General features: G+C 36.6%; 1 protein-coding gene across 1 annotated transcript in view; it reads right to left on the bottom strand.

Annotated features, from left to right (window-relative positions):
- Positions 1-17,462, bottom strand: part of SLC9C2 (solute carrier family 9 member C2 (putative)) — a 272,343-nt gene that overhangs the window by 172,915 nt on the left and 81,966 nt on the right. The window contains exons 14-20 of the mRNA XM_049715795.1: positions 16,124-16,292; positions 13,851-13,932; positions 10,019-10,185; positions 9,315-9,428; positions 5,069-5,166; positions 3,947-4,066; positions 551-749 (exon numbers count right to left, since the gene is read on the bottom strand). Of these exons, the coding sequence (XP_049571752.1) occupies positions 551-749; positions 3,947-4,066; positions 5,069-5,166; positions 9,315-9,428; positions 10,019-10,185; positions 13,851-13,932; positions 16,124-16,292 (949 nt within the window). The remainder of the gene's footprint in view (positions 1-550; positions 750-3,946; positions 4,067-5,068; positions 5,167-9,314; positions 9,429-10,018; positions 10,186-13,850; positions 13,933-16,123; positions 16,293-17,462) is intronic.

Genomic DNA, 17,462 nt, shown 5'->3' with positions numbered 1-17,462 from the left:
ATTCAAAAAAATCCTACATCAAAAATTATAATTTGATTCCAAATATACATAATCTATTATGAAGCTGTAATGCCAAAGAAAAGCAATGAAAAGTACTAAACAGATTCATTGCAATACTATTAATTATAATTAAAGTATGAAAATGTAATGCTGATAAATCATCTTTGAAGCATTTATCCTAAAAAGTAGTTCTCATCTTATGACAAGTAACTAGCAAACCATTTTGGTTTTATTCACGTATTTATTCTTTGCATCATTACAGGGAGTATTTGAGGGAAACAGCAAATGTCTAGATTTTCAATTCTTTTTTGCCTGATCTTTGAGATTCTCTCCACTTTTATACTTCTCTTATCTGATATCCAAGACTAACTGTTTTACTGATTTCATTATTAAACTCAGGAAATTCAAAAAGATTACTAAAATTCCAGGATCCTATCAACTGCTACAGCAAAAGGCTTCTAGTATCAATTATTTCCAAAAAATGACAAAAATAGATTCAAATTATCTAAACTGTTCTTTTTATAGGATACATTTCTATTTTAAACAGTACCTTCAATGCTGATTCTAACAGATATAAAAATACAAAATAGTAGTTTACTAATATCAGTGCTGACACATTTAATTCTCTTGCCATTGGCCATAGATGCATTATCATAGGATAAATGTACATTATCCGTATAATATGTCCTGCATATTCAAATTCTTCTGAAAATACAATGTGATATATAAAAATCAGAAATTTATTATTCCTGAAAAAAAAGAGATCAAATAAAATGTCAGATCACTTTAAAGGTATAACAATTAAAATCTGAAGTTCATTTGTTTAAATAAATATTAACATTAATTTGAAGAAAGATACAAATAATATGAAACAATAGCTAAGCAAAAATCTAAACCATACTTTCTAGACATAAAAATCATAAGGGAAAAAGATAAAAATATGGCTCTTGGTAATCTAGATCAGGGCTGAGGGGCTTTTTTTTAAAGTTAATGTCTTATGCTTATTATTCACCCAGGTAGAAGAAACATTTTCATTAACCTCTGCCAAAACATTAGGTACTGTAAATACATATTCATTTGGGAGGGTGGCTTTTGGGGGTGTGTGTTTTTCTTCCAGTTTTCTTAAGATATAATTGACATACAGCACTGTATAAATTTTAAGGTATACAACATAGTGGTTTGGCTTACATACATCACAAACTGATCATCACGGTAAGTGTAGTGAACATCCATTATCTCATAGAGATGCAACATTAAACAGAAAATTTCTCCTTGTGATGAGAACCCTTAGGACTTACTCCCTTAACAGCTTTCATATGTAACATGCAGCAGTGTTAACTATATTCATCATGGTGTAATACATTACCTCCCTAGTACTTATTTATCTGACAAATGGAAATTGTACCTGGTGACTGTTTTCATCCACTTCCCCCTCTCCCACCCCCCACCTCTGGTAACCACAAATCTGATCTTTTTTTTCTATGGATTTGTTTGTTGGTTTGTTTTTGAAGTATGATTGACCTAGAACACTATGTTAGGTCCTGTTACACAACACACTGATTCAATATTTCTAGACCTTTTAAAATGATAACCACAGTAAGTCTAGTTATGATATGTCACCATACAAAGATACTACATAGTTACTAACTATATTGCCCACACTGTACATTTCATACTGGTTACTCATTTATTTTGCAACTGGAAGCTTGTACATTTTAATTTCCCTCACTATTTCTTTCCTCCCCCGACCCCTCCCTTCTGGACACTACCTATTGTTCTCTGTATCTATGACTCTGTTTCTCTTTTGTTACATTTATTCATTTGTTTTGTTTTTTTAGAACCCACATATAAGTGAAATCATACAGTAATTGACTTTCTCTGTCTGACTTACTTCATTTAGCATAATACCATCTAAGTCCATCCACATGGCAAATGGCAAGATTTCATTCTTTTCTAGGGCTGAGTAATATTCCATTATATATATGGAATATATACATACATATTGAACCATCCTTGCATCCTTGGGACAAATCCCACTTGATCATGGTGTATGATCCTTTCAATGTATTGCTGAATTTGGTTTGCTAATATTTTGTTGAGGATTTTTGCATCTATTGATATGCTCATCAGTGATATTGGCCTGTAATTTCCTTTTTTTGTGATATCTTTGCCTGGTTTTGGTATCAGGGTAATGCTGGCTTTATAGAATGATTTCAGAAGCATTCCTTCCTCTGCAATTTTTTGGAATAATTTGATAAGGACATATGTGTTAACTCTTCTCTAAATGTTTGGTAGAATTCATCTGTGAAGCCATCTGGTCCTGGAATTTTGTTTGTTGGGAGTTTTTAAATTACTGATTCAATTTCAGTACTGGTAATTGGTCTGTTCATATTTTCTACTTCTTCCTGCTACAGTCTTGGGAGATTGTACCTTTCTAAGAATTTGTCCATTTCTTCTATCTTATTGGCATATAACTGTAGTACTCTCTTGTGATCCTTTGTATCTCAGTGATTTCAGTTGTAACTTCTTTTTCATCTGATTTTATTGATTTGGGCCCTCTCTTTTTCTTGGTGAGTTGGGCTGAAGGTTTATCAATTTTATTTATTTTTTCAAAGAACCAGCTCTTAGTTTCATTTATCTATTCTATTGTTTTTTAGTCTCTCTTTCACTTATTTCTGCTCTGATATTTATGATTTCTTCCTTTCTATTAACTAAGGGCTTTGTTTGTTCTTCTTTTTCTAGCTCCTTTAGGTGTAAGGTTGGATTGTCTGTTTGAGATTTGTCTGGAGAGCATTTTCTAAAATCAAGGCTAATCACACATAGGAACAATGCAAAAATTCATACATCAAAAGCAAGAAACAAATTAATTTTGAGAAAAACATCAACACTGCTTAAAATTAGGAACAGAATGAAATATTCTATTCAATATTACTATGACATTTAAAAAATTTTTTTCTATTCATCTAAAGTAGAAGCTGACAAAAAGAGGTTACTTGGATATATGTCAAGATCCTAGGGTTTTAAATTTTTATATTTTTCTGTAAACTTAATCAATGGAAGAAAGTAAAAAATTATCATAATTTGTTACGAAAAGCATGTTAACACCCACTTAAAATTTATTAGCATTAATGGTCCCAGTATTTTCTCATTTGACATCTTTTTTTTTTTTTGCAGTACGCGGGCCTCTCACTGTTGTGGCCTCTCCCGTTGCGGAGCACAGGCTCCGGATGCGCAGGCTCAGCAGCCATGGCTGATGGGCCCAGCCGCTCCACGGCATGTGGGATCTTCCTGGACCAGGGCACAAACCCATGTCCCCTACATCGGCAGGCTGACTCTCAACCACTGCACCGCCAGGGAAGCCCTGACATCTTTTGTTAGTAGAAAAACCTTGTCTTTCTGCTCTAAAAAGTATATAAGCTCACAACTTATATAACAAAACAAAGAGTCTACACAAGTTAAGAAAAATCTGTATCTTGCGTTATTTTGGACGTTGTTTATAATTATTATTAAGGCCATGCTGTGTTTTTCCTAATTAAAGACATCAACAGAACTATCCCATGGCACAGATGAAATTAAGTTGAGAGCTAGATCTAGTCTTTGAGTTTGCTATTTCTCACCCCTGCTCATCCCAGAAGAATATGAAAGAAGTCCAACATGTAATGTGACCCTAAGACATGGTAATTCAAACTTGAAGAATCCAAATATGACCATCCTTTTCATCTTTTTTCTACCCACTCTCTAATAGAGGTGCCAATGAAATTGGTAAAACAGAATGGAGAAAGAGAAGCAAGAACTTTGTTCCTTCCGCACTCAATCAATAAGACTTGACTATAATATTAGTTGGGTTTTTTTTTTTTTTTTAGGGAAGATCAAAGTAATCTATTCTGACAATGTAGAAAAGGTCATATTTTCAAGTACATTGCTATTACAGGTTCACAGTACTTACCCATATAGAAAAAGAGGTGTCTTATCTTCATGATATTCCAAGAAAGTTAATATGTTTTTAAACTTCATAAGCCAACTTCTAGCTCTTACATAAGTTGAAACATCATAAATACTCATGAATCTAATAGAGAAAAATATACATATGTGTTATAATGAAAAGCAAGTGCTATACCTTTGGGTAATATAAAACAGAAAGTTATACTAAACATAAATGTAATATGGGTTTATTAAATATGCCTCTGTATCCATCCACCTACCCACCCATGGTCATAGAACAGAAACATTTTTAGTGGGAGACTCCTGCTGTCCATGTTCCTGGAACTATCTGTGACCTGAGGTAGAACATAATTAAAACTTCAGAATCCAACTCTTTGGGGTTTAGAATCAAGCTTCCTTTTGTCATGCCTTGACTAGCCCAAGATTCTCCAAGGCCCTGAAGTCTCTGTCCTTCCCAAACTTTATTTAGGAATTGATGCTACATCTCCCAGATATATTACCAGGCTGCTGAAATGTTAACTATCACCCAGACAGAATCTCCTATCACTGTTGCCCCACAGGTTTGTCTTAGACCATCCATTATCTAATGTTTCAGGACTGTAACCAGGTATCAATATATCTCTAAGATACTGAGCTTTTCCCATCATATTAATTGCATCTATCAGTTCCATGGGTTGGATCAATTCCTCCAGATCCTATGATCCTATTCCACCCCAGAGAGCAGTTTAATGGCAGGCTCCAGGCCTCCTTACTTCCCCTATGCAGTAATTTAGTAAATATGATATAAAGACAAAATAATTATCACCATAATTAAAACTATATGGGTTCTTTTTCATGGCTCCCCTTGTCTCTCATATAATTGCTCTGTAGTCAAATCTTCCTCCAGAAACTCCCAATGTCATCAAAGTTATGAATTTTCAGGGAGAAAAGTATAAACAAGAAAAATAGGAAGTAAAATAGAAAAGTAAAGTAAAATAGGAAGTAGATGGATGGATGGATGGATGGACGGACAGATAGATAAGATAAAAAGATTGATCAATCTGGACACTGAACTCTCAGTTTCTTCATTCTCTATCACATACCCATTCAATTTTGGAAATATCAGTTAAAGAAGTATTACACTTACTTTCCTTGGATGTGGCAATAGCTTTTGGTTGCACCAATTAGTGTCCGGGCTGCCTCTACACTGAGGACTCCGTCATTACACTGTTTTTCAAAGCTACTCTAAACATACAATTTTAAATAAAAATTACAAAGGACGAAAACATTAATGTAATGTACTCTGCTTGACCTTTACATACCCCTCACTATTATTATTGAACTCAATATATGAAAATATACTATTCAAAAACTTCTAGAGCAAGAAATAAATTTCATTCAATTTAAATATTTACAGAATATTCCATTTTTGCAAAGTACTCTCTCAGGAAACTCAAAATCTATACAACTCAAAGAGTTTACTTCAGATGTTCAACATCACTAATTATTAGAGAAATGCAAATCTAAACCACAATGAAGTATCCCCTTGTACTGGTCAGAATGGCTATCATCAAAAAGGCTACAAGGGGCTTCCCTGGTGGCGCAGTGGTTGAGAGTCCGCCTGCCGATGCAGGGGACACGGGTTCATGCCCCGGTCCGGGAAGATCCCACATGCCGCGGAGCGGCTGGGCCCGTGAGCCATGGCCGCTGAGCCTGCGTGTCTGGAGCCTGTGCTCCGCAACGGGAGAGGCCACAACAGTGAGAGGCCCGCGTACCACAAAAAAAAAAAAAAAAAAAAAGGCTACAAATAATAAATGCTGGAGAGAGTGTGGAGAAAACAGAATCCTTGTACACTGTTGGTAGGAAATGTAAACTGGTGCATCCACTAGGGAGAACAGTATGAGGTTCCTTAAAAAACTAAAAATAGAGCTACCATATTATCTAACAATTCTACTTCTGGGTATATATCCAAAAAAAAAAAAAACCCCAAAACTCTAATTCAAAAAGATACATGCACCTCAACGTTCATAGCAGCACTATTTACAATAGCCAAGACATAGAAACAACCCAAGTGCCCATCAACAGATAACTGGCTTAAGAAGATGTGGCATATATATATATGAATATTACTCAGCCATAAAAAAGAATGAAATATGCCATTTGCAGCAACATGGATGGACCTAGCGATTACCATACTAAGTGAAGTAAGTCAGACAAAGACAAATATTATATCACTTATATATGGAATCTAAAAAATAATACAAATGAGTCTATACACAAAATGGAAACAGACTCACAGACATAGAAAACAAACTTATGGTTACCAAAAAGGAAAGGTGGGGAGGACAAATTAGGGATATGGGATTAACAGATACAAACTACTATACATAAAATATACACAATAAGGATTTACTGTATAGCAAAGGGAATTATAGTTAACATCTTATAATAACCTACAATGGAATATAATCTGAAAAAAACCAAACTGAATCACTATGCTGTATGCCTGAAACTAACACAATATTGTAAATCAAATATATTTCAATTTTTTTAGAAAAGATAACATGGAGTGGGTCATTACATGGGATTGTTCGTTTAAAAAGTAAATGCGGGGGCTTCCCTGGTGGTGCAGTGGTTGAGAGTCCGCCTGCTGATGCAGGGGACATGGGTTCATGCCCTGGTCCAGGAAGATCCCACATGCCGCGGAGCGGCTGGGCCCGTGAGCCATGGCCGCTGAGCCTGCGCGTCCGGAGCCTGTGCTCCGCAATGGGAGAGGCCACAACAGTGAGAGGCCCATGTACCGCAAAAAAAAAAAAAAAAAAGTAAATGTGGTAGGTCATTAGAACAATGGTCCCAATGTAGCATGCCTTTCCCATGCCTCTTTGTAACTAACACTGCTGCTCCTTCCTTCAAAGGTGGGGTCTTCACTCATTGAATCTGGGCTAGCTTTGTGATTTACTTTAATAGAACGGGGGTAAAAGTGATGTTATTCAATTTCCAGAGCCTAGGAGATACAGAGGGCTTGCAGCTTGTCCTCTCACCCTGTTGGAACCCAAAGACCACCATGTAGTAAAGAAGCCCAGTTCACTCTACTGGAAGATAGGAAGCCATGTGGAGGAGAACCAAAGTGCCTTTAGTCTACCCTCTCAAGCAGACTAAAGGCTTTCTCAGACTCATATTGTCTGACATGTGGCCTGTATGAAAAGGAATTGCAGAGTAGAGTGGACTACAATGCGACTCATTGAAAACACATGAGTTTTTAAGGAAACTGTATCAGATTGGACTAAAAAAGGCAGTACGAGTTCTAAATAAATAGGAATTTCCATTTCTACTGGCAGAAATCAGTCTGAGAAGGTTACTCAGCCACAAACATGGATTATTTCCTATGAAAATGTAGAGAATGGGGAGAACTGGGACATATGCCCATCTGGATTTCAGAATTGCCAAGGACCAGTGATTAATCAGTGCTTCCTGTTTTTCACCTTCTTGAACAGAGGTGTCTGTTGATCACCACTGAATGTTGTGGGTGGAGGTGGGGTAGACAGATAACTTCTCTTTTTAGTCCACAGGTCTCTGGATCAAGAGGAATCATACTTAAGGAGATACAACCAAGAAGCCTCAGCAGACCTAGACTAAATGCACATCATGAGATACTGGACTTTGAATCTGATACCATAATAGGATGAAGGCTTGCCAGGGTTCGGGGCGGGCGTGCAGTGTCTTAGAAAAAGATGAGTGTGTTTTGCTTCGTAGGAGGGTTAAAAATATTTGTGGCCAGTGAGTGGAACATTTAAATATGGTCACAAATTCTTTGCATCTCTTACCATCGCGAGGTTGCATCTACTGTCCCAAGCCTCAAATTAAAGTGGCTTCGTTCCCAAGTCTGGTAGCAGGGTACTGACTCTTGGCTGTATGCCTCAGGTTACTTCTATGTGGCCTCTCATTCTTCAGAGGCTAGGCCAGCTTCCTCACATGACAATCTCAGGGTGGTATTCAAAGTGGAAGAAGGGGGAAATTGCAAATCTCCTCAAGGCCTAGGCTCCAATACATGCCCAAAGTCCTTTTGCTACATTGTACTGGTCAAAACAAATCACAAGAACGCCCAAATTTAATGGGGGAGAGGGATATAGACACCACCTCTTAATAGGAGGTCTTACAAGGAATTTGTGACCATACTTTACCTCTCTGGGTAAGAGCCTTTCAAATTCTGAGAACATTTTAAATTAAGTACAGAAATGTTTTTAAAATGAAAATATAGTGTTAATATTTTTGTATTAAGAAGAAATATGTTCTTCAACAGAAAAAATAAAAGGAGGAATTTATAGATTAAAAGAGACAAAGTACATATTCATTCATTGCAATACGTGATTTTACTGAAATGCAATTTAAAAATATAAACTGTGAAAATACACATTGATCACATTTATGAGATAATTGGAAATTTGATCATTGACCCAATATTTGATGTTATTAAGGAATTATTAATTTTTAGGTGCAATATTAGTATTTTACTATGTTTTTAAAAAGACCAAATTTTAAAATTTTAAAAAGACTAAATTTTAAAAATTTAGAGATACATACTGAAATATTTGCAGATGAAATGATATAATATCTGGGATTTGTTTCTAAATAATATGGAAGATGGAGGAGTGAATGAGGGTGCAGATGGGGCACAGTTGGTCATGTGTGGATGGTTTTTAAGGCTGAGTGATGGGTACTTGGGAGTTCATTACATTATTTTATCTACCTTTGTATATTTTAGAAATTCTTCATAATAATAAGTTCTAAAATGAAAGTAAAAAAGAAGGATTCTGAGCATAACGAGTATTTTATATACGTGTAAAACTGAATAAAATTTGTACTATTAGAATAAAACCCCAATTTTAAATGTGCAATTTGATAAGTTGATTTAAACTTGATTTTACCTAGTAATCTTCCTACGTTTATAACATTTAAATATTAAATTGTAAATATTTTAAGAGAATTTTGCTTCATTAGATTTATTTTAACTCATTAGATTTACAAGAGTTAAATAAGCACTTGAGAGAATATTGTATAAGAGGAACTCAAATATGTTAAATTTATAAAAGCAGTTTCAAATATTTGAAGAATTTTAATTAAGTACATAAATGGCACCAAACATTATTCAAAGACTCCCCAAAAGTGAACTGATAAAATTAGCTAGACTTAGAAATAGAATAACATTTGTGACTTGAATTTAAATCCTAAGAGATTTCTTTTATTTTTTAACTTTCATAAATCAAACATAAATTTTAACAACCAATCAAAAGATGAAAATATATCTTCTAGTCACCTGAAAACCATACGTAAGAATTAAAAGCATTGCAAGAATAATAAATAAATAAAAAGCAGATTATGTGAAGGGTACCAACCATTTGTATTATAGCTACATGCAATCTGGCCTCTTCTATTAAAACTTCATCTGTTGGGGACTCCTCCTTCACTTTTTTATCACATGAAACATGAGGAAACTGAACAGTATCAGACTAAGTTTAAAAACACACAGAGATAAAGTTACAAATAAGTAAAAATGATTAGGAGCTGTCAAATACTTCGCTCAACCAAGATTCCATTAACTCAAATCAGAATCGCTAAAATGAAGGGGTGTATAAGTGAAAAACGTTCTCCATATTAGAAATGTTGCTTTCAATTGTGGCGAAGTAACTATTCACTTGGGGAGATTCAGAAGCCAAATTCTTCCCCAAGCTAGTTGTATGCTTGACTGCTCTCTGGAGCAGCCTATGTTTTCTGCTTTTGATAGTACTTATACAGGGAGAGATCTCTCACTTCCTCAACCAGTTGGAAACATCACCCTGGCAGAGGCCATTCATAGTTACTCAATCAGCCAGTTTGTAAAAACACCAGTTCTCCTGTATTTGGCAAATAAGGCTAGATCACCAACACCTTCTCTTTAGAGACAGAATTCAAACTATTTTGCCAATATAGCAAAGCTAGTAAATGTATCTCCCTTCAGTATCCTGACATACAACTAGCAGAATCAAGTTTTTTATAATAAACTAAAGAAAAAGGCAGGCCAGAAAGGGAAAGGACTATTTTTTGCCAGGTATCAACTCACAGGAATGATGTATTCAATCTTTGTTTTTTCTTCTACTAAGGTCCAGTTAACATTTGTCAAAATTTTTTCTGTTTTAAATAAAGTTATTCTGTTCTGTATTATCTTCTGGATGTGCTTAATGGCATTTTGCATGGCCATTTGTCTTGGAAGGGAGATGGCACACAAACCTGTGACAAAGAAAAGGAAGGGCCTTAATAAAATACAGTGAAGATTGCACAGGGAAGAGAAATGTTGCATAATGTAGTGAAATCTTGGCATCACTTGCATAGCCAAACCAGAGTACTTAGAGCAAGGACAACTATTCGTCCAAAATTTTCCAGAAAATTACCCAACAATCCATTTCCTTTTGGCTGTACAGCTCAACTTTTTCTGACTCAAGTGCTAAAGAATGTCTTCTTAGTTTCTTTTTGTTCCCTATAGCTAGATACATGACTCACTATTTAAAGGCATCCAATCAGTATTTCTCCAAGTATTGAAAGCTACCTGTGTCTACAGGTAAAGGAGCTGCCTATTAAATTATGCAAATTCCTGAGCTTTACGCCATGTCTGGAGAATCAGAGTGGCCTGGGAATTTGCATTTTAACAACTTCTCCAACTGATTCTTATACATAATAAAATTTAATGGCCACTGCAATAGAGATCCCTCAAATTTAACATCTCTATTTCCTGGCCAGCAAATCTACATGTCCAAAACTTGTAGCAGTTTGTATCATCTTGAAGTATCAATTTGAAGTTTTAGATATGAGGCTTGCTTACCAAAAAGAAGAATTTAATTAGTGAGTGAGCTTAGTCTACTCATTCAGAATTCCATCTCAATAAAACTGTTCTCAGTAAACAACAAGGTTCTACTGTATAGCACAGGGAAATATATTCAATATCCTGTGATAAACCATAATGGAATAGAAGATAAAAAAAGAATGTATACATATGTATAACTGAATCACTGCTGTACAGCAGAAACTAACAAAACATTGTAAATCAACTACACGTCAATTAAATAGATAAATAAATAAATAATAAAACTGTTCTCTCTGCATAATTGCATATGAGATGTCTCATAAAGAGTTTTAAATGTTTCTAAATGTTTCAGTTTAACTTTATTGCATTCTCTACAGGACACTGTGATGGCTGTATTTCAAATTTTCAGGGATTCAAAAAGGTTTGTAACCATATCCCTCTCAGTTCTCTATGGTCCAGAGCAAAGATGCGTCTGACTGCCATGCTAAAGAGTTAGAACGTGTCAGCTTTGGATTTAAAATTTCCATGGCTGAGAGCACACAAGGAGAAAGTTTATTCATTTGCCTAATTACATCCCACCCATTAGGATGGAGCAATGGCCACTTTCTGGTTGCTCTGGGGAAACATGGGTATAAGTGGACCACTCGATGGCACCAGTACATTTGAACAAACTCCTGTGTTTAAGATGATCCTGGAAGAATATGAGGATAGATCTCTCTCTCTCTTTTTTTTTTTAAATATTATTGAAGTAGAGTTCATTTCCAATGTTGTGTTTAATTCCTGCAGTACACCAAAGTGACTCAGTGAGATATATAGATATCTATATATAGATATCTATATATAGATAGATAGATATGTGTGTGTATATATATATATGTGTGTGTGTATATATATATGTGTGTATATATATATATTCTTCATATTCTTTTCCATTATGGTTTATCACAGGATACTGAATATAGTTCCCTGTGTATACAGTAGGACCTTGTTGTTTATCCATCCTATATGTAATGGATTGCATCTGCTAATCCCAAACTCCCAGTCCTCTCCCCTACTCCCTTCCCCCTTGGCAACCACAGGTCTGTTCTCTATATCTGTCAATCTGTTTTTGTTTTGTAGATATGTTCATTTGTGTCATATTTTAGATTCCACATATAAGTGATAGCATATGGAATTTGTCTTTCTCCTTCTGACTTACTTCGCTTAGTATGATAATCTCTAGGTCCAGAGGATGAGTCTCTTAAAAGCATTAGACCAGACGGAAGAAGTTGGTCTGAAACTCTTCCTGATAAAACTCAATTTTGTCAATTACCTGTTAACTTGCGAGTGTTTCTAGAAAGGATGAGCATTGATTCTGAGGATAAAGTACTTGCCATACATGTTTGTTTCACAATGAAAATTCTGAGGTTCAGTTAATACAATAAAAAAAATTGTATGGGAAGAAAAGGAGAAGAAAAAAATATTTCCATGATAGTAAAACCTCTTGCTCTTGTCTTTGTGATTATCAGAGTAAGAGCAATCTCAAGAAAGCAAGCATGGGAGAAAACTAGATGTTATATCATAAGCAAAGAGAGCAGAGTGGGTCTGGATCCCTGAAAGTCAAAGAAAACTGGTGGGAAGGGAGGTGTGAGCAAACCTTCACGGACCGAGTTAACTTTACTCATGCTCCAGGGTAGGCTTTTGCTGATCCAAGCTCTACTTTCCACTGCAAACAAGAGCAAACACATAACGTGGGGAGAAGGAGAGCTGCCAAAAATCTGCCCCATTTACTAGTCCTATTTGCATATTGGGGCCATGGACTTTGAGGTAAGCTACCACAGGAAGTTCTGCAATAGTGTAGATGGGGCACCGTTTCAGGAGTGGGCAGAACTGTGAAAAGACGCAAGCAGAGGGGCTAAATTCACCAGGCTACTTCCCTGTTTATAAGAACTCTCCTTCAACATTACCCTTCCTTGACCTCTCACCAGTTCCACGCTTTCCAAGAAACCTTCTGATTACTAATTTGATTTATCAAGGAGATTGGTATTTAGAGGTGAATACCCTGAATAATGATCACAATTATTTCTGACATAGAAAGAAATCACCCTCATTATAAATTAATAAATTGATTTTCTGCTGCATCTGTATTCTCCCGTGAGTGCAATATATGTAAATTTCCAGCCTTTTGATTAAGTCTAGATACCCTGACAAAATCAGGTCTCTGCACCAGCAAAGCTGAGGACCAGGCCACAGGACACTGGGGGATACTAAGGCCCTACTCTAAAACTTTGTGTAATCCCACCCTGCCCTTTCTCTCCCCCTTGACTCCACTACCACTGATTATCTTACCCTGATTTCTCTACTGATCATCGGTCTATTTGTGATTTTATTATATTTAGTTATTTTATTATCAACAGCTTCAATTTTTTTCTAGAAATAGGCAACTGTGGCAGAGCCTGCTGACTGCTCCCAATATTCATTCTTCCCTTCTTCCTTTAACAATAGAATCTCTGAGTTTTGGCTAAGCACATGGCCAGTCAGTTAAGATAATATTCCCCAGCTTCCTTTGCCCACGTGTGCCCATGTGACTAAGTTCTGGCCAATGGACTGTGAGTGGTAATGATATGTACAACTTCTGGATTGTGCCCTTAAAAGGAAGCTGCTTACCCTCCATTAACACCATCACCACCACCATCACCCCAACCCGATCTTCCCTTTCTAGTTGATTGGATTGACGATACAGTGGCAGTGAGCCAGCATCTACCCTGCAGACAAAAGCAACACCCTGGGAAGCTGAGGATCAACAAAGGAGAAGGATCTGAGTGAGATCTTTGGACAACCTTGTGGAACAGAACCATCCCACTTCTCTGGACTTTCTGGTGGAGGGGAAAAAAACAAACAAACAAAAAAAAACTTTGTCTTGTTTGAGCCACGGTTAATGTGGTTTCTGTTAAACTGGCTGAATCAATATCCCAATTCATACATCATCTATAAATAGGGAGTGAATGAAAATGAGTGATTTCATAATCAATTCCTTGAGCCCCATAAGAAATGTCTCCACCACCCCCCAACAATAATCTCTTTGCATTACTCTCCCCAATTAATTAGACTTTACCTAATGTCCTGGCTGAATAAGTCATCATGTATGAATTTATTCCCATAGTCATTAATGATATTACTTGTATATACAGTATAAACTGAAAAACAAAACACAGAGAGTCAAAACATTAATAAGTTCTCCAAAGGGAATCATTGTTCAATTAACCACCAACAAAATTCTACCTTAATCCACATTTTAAAATCCTGCCTCTGATAAGAAGAGGCAAAAGGGTTATTTTGTGGACACTGCTTGAATATAATCCACTGGGGTAGAAATCAGTTCTCAATCAGAGTAAGAAAAAAAAATAGATTTTGTAGTTTCTGGGAGGGATAAGGACACTGAGAGAGGAGCTCTCCATGGTTGCTGCCGTCAACAGTGGCCATGCAAAGCCTGAAAAGCCAGCACGGTGGTTGATTCTCAGACGTTGCTGTGGAACCTACGGGGCTGGGGAGCAACCCCGGCAATGGCAGGCAGTGGTGATAGGGAAGTGCACCTGCCACAAGCATTTACTACAGCCATACGAGAAGCTCTGAAGAAGCAGACAGGAACTGTGCTGGGGTCAGGAGAGGCACCAAGCAGAAGCAGAAGCAGAACCACATTTGTAGGTCTTGGCTCTGCCATTTACTAGCCATGTAATTTGAGGCCAGTTTACCACTCTGAGTCTCAATGTCCTTTACCGAAAAACAGAGTTAATAGCAGTATGTCTTCAGAGAGTATTTCCCAAATGACTGATCACAATAAGCATCTGAAATGCTTCTTAAAGACACTGACTCCCAGGCTTATTCCCTGCAGATTCTGATTCTGTAGGGCTGGGGTGGCATCAAAGGGATTCTTAACATCAAACAGATTTGGGAAACACTGAAAAATGATACTCAAATGTTAGTTAACATTTCTTTGACTTGGTTTTAGGCCAATTCCTTGCACAAAAGAAAACTGAAGGAGCTCATTATTCTTTTCCTCTGGAACATGGAAGGACCCAAAGTCCCTGCAAAACCACAGGTGTGTTTGAACTCCAAATTAATTCCCGGACCATGCCCACAGATATGAAGTGTAAATCCTCAGGAAAGATGGTGAGGACTATGATACTCCATTTCTTAAAAAGCAACATTAAAAATAAACTCTTTCTCTTTGGGGAGTTAGGGTGCCTGAGTTCTTTCACTAACATGCTATTCTCTTTATTTTGGTTCCCCTACATACAAGATAGAGAGGGTGATAGTTGCTCCCCCCAACAAAGATATTTGAAAAATACTGGGCTCTTAGGGTCTTCTAGGACAGGAGTAAAATAGCAAAGAAGAGAAAATTCTGAACTTGAAGTTGGATACTATCAAGAAACTCGGTACATCTACCTCCAGATTAAAGTTCCTTGGGAGGTGGGTAATGTTCTTAATTTACATTATTCAAGTATTCTCCCTCCCAGGAGCAGGTTTGGGGTTCATCTGACTGGGAAGTGGTGGGGGTGTCCTGGGGATTTCTAGAAACTTCTCACAACTTCTCCAGCTAGCTCACAGAGTACTGTCACGAATGACGAGGTACCCTCACGCTGTCCACAGATGCTCTGGGCTCTCTGGACCTTCCCTGGAGTCTCACCAACGCTGCCACCACCGGACTACCCAGAAATCCACTGGCTGGCCCATGGGGAAAAGGCTTTGAGAGAGAGTAGAAAGGAAACCGAGATTTGTCTTTCACTATGTATAATATAGTCTTCAGCCAAAATTTTTCAAGAAACTAATTTTCTATTTAGCCCTAAAAGACATAAATATGACTAGATCCTGAATTCAAAAATTTACAAAATCTTTCTTTCCTTAGCATATTTAATGAGCATTTCAGTTTTTGCTCTAATAGCTATAGGAATTGGAATGCTCTAGATAAGGAATTATTTTTTTCATACCTTCTGACAGCTCTTGAAAAACAGCATTTATACGTTCAACAACATATGTTGAACATTTACTGAGTGTCAGGGACTTTGCTAAGCATCATTTCGATCCTCCACTGGAAACTGAAGTGCCACAAGTCTGGGGAACTTACCCAAGGCCACTCAGCCTGTCAATGGTGCAGCCAGGGTTCGATCCCAAGTGCACCCAACTCCCACATCTGGAACTGTTATTTGATTTTTGGTCCCTTTCACACTGTCAACATAAACTTTCCCCCAAAAGTTCCTTCCTACTTAGAAGATTGCATTCTTCAAGCCTAATTTTTCAAATGGTTAGCTGTATTATTGGGTACTATGCCAAGTGCTACAAAACAAAAATGAGTCAGTATGAATAATCATGGGATATGATTTTTCTTACCAGCTGTGGTGACTCTACTTTTTGTTCAGCCAGATTATGAACATCTGGAGCCAAGAGTAAGCTAAAAACTCCTTTAATTCCAGACCATGCTATAACAATGCCCCATCTCCAGTTATACTCATAATTCGAATGCCTCAGAATAGGGCTCACTAATACAACAGTAAGTAACCTGTGGAGAGAAAAACATTTATTTTTATATCACATCTTATGTATTAATGTTATTTATGGATGATACTAGCTAGTAAATACTAAATTTCATGTAAAAATTTTTCAGAAAAGAGAAGACGATCCAGTTTATCCATAGGTTGTTCAAACTTTCTGAGACTAACCAAACTTATGATCTAAATTTTGCATATAATACTCAAATCTTGAAAAATAATGCTAGAAATTCTATACAAATATAAGAAATTATCACTAACACTAGGGTGTAGTGTTTAGGATCTTGGTAGTAAATTCCTGCAGGGAAACTTCTTCAAATGACATTAACAAGCTCCCTGGAAGGCCACGACTAGATGCAGAAATTAGACCACAAGGACCTTGTAGATCATGACGAAAAAGTAAAATTATTGTAGACACTTTAATAAATTCAGCTCAACCAAATTTTTCTTGAGCTTCCACAAGAATCATACACTAAACACCATGTAAATAATTTCAATGTGTGCCTCCTTTCTCTACAGGTCATTTTGTTATAGGATCCTATGCCAAAATCTAGATTCTATCTATAGCGGACTTGCACCAAAAAAATATCAGTACTGTCCTTCAAGTGAAATTTCAGCAGAAATATAATTGACATGTTCTCAGCCTCAAAAAAGATACTGTGTATCAGTCACTTAACCGGGAATTTCGTATGACAATTTAGAGAATTCCTGTCATTGAGAAACAGAAAATCTACAATTTGCCATCTATAATATATATAATTAATTTGGGCAAACTCCTCCACCTTGCATTTAAAGATTTTTGCAAAGTAATTCTTATCAACCTTTTCAGCCTTACTAAATGATCTTTCTCTAAAATACCACTGACTCCAGCCAAAACAGAACAATTTATGTCATTTCCTGATTATCAAAAACAGGGAGGCAGTATAGCAAAGGCTCTGGAGTCAGTCTACCTGGGTTCAAATTTAGATGTCTTTTACTATGTAACCTTAGGCAAGTTATTTAACCTCTCCAAGCCTCAATTTCTTCATCTGCAAAATGGAGAAATAATAGTCATTGAACTTGCCTCAAAGGACTCTTATGAAGATTCAATAAAATGAGGCAACATTCACAGGGCTTAGCATGATGTTTAGAATGTGGTCAGCACTTAACACACGTTAGCAATGATTATGACGTCCAGGCCT

The sequence above is a fragment of the Orcinus orca genome, chromosome 1 (assembly GCF_937001465.1).
Source record: "Orcinus orca chromosome 1, mOrcOrc1.1, whole genome shotgun sequence".
In the NCBI taxonomy this organism is placed as follows: domain Eukaryota; kingdom Metazoa; phylum Chordata; class Mammalia; order Artiodactyla; family Delphinidae; genus Orcinus; species Orcinus orca.
Note: the sequence above shows the minus strand (reverse complement) of the source record. Positions and strands in the feature narration are given on the sequence as shown.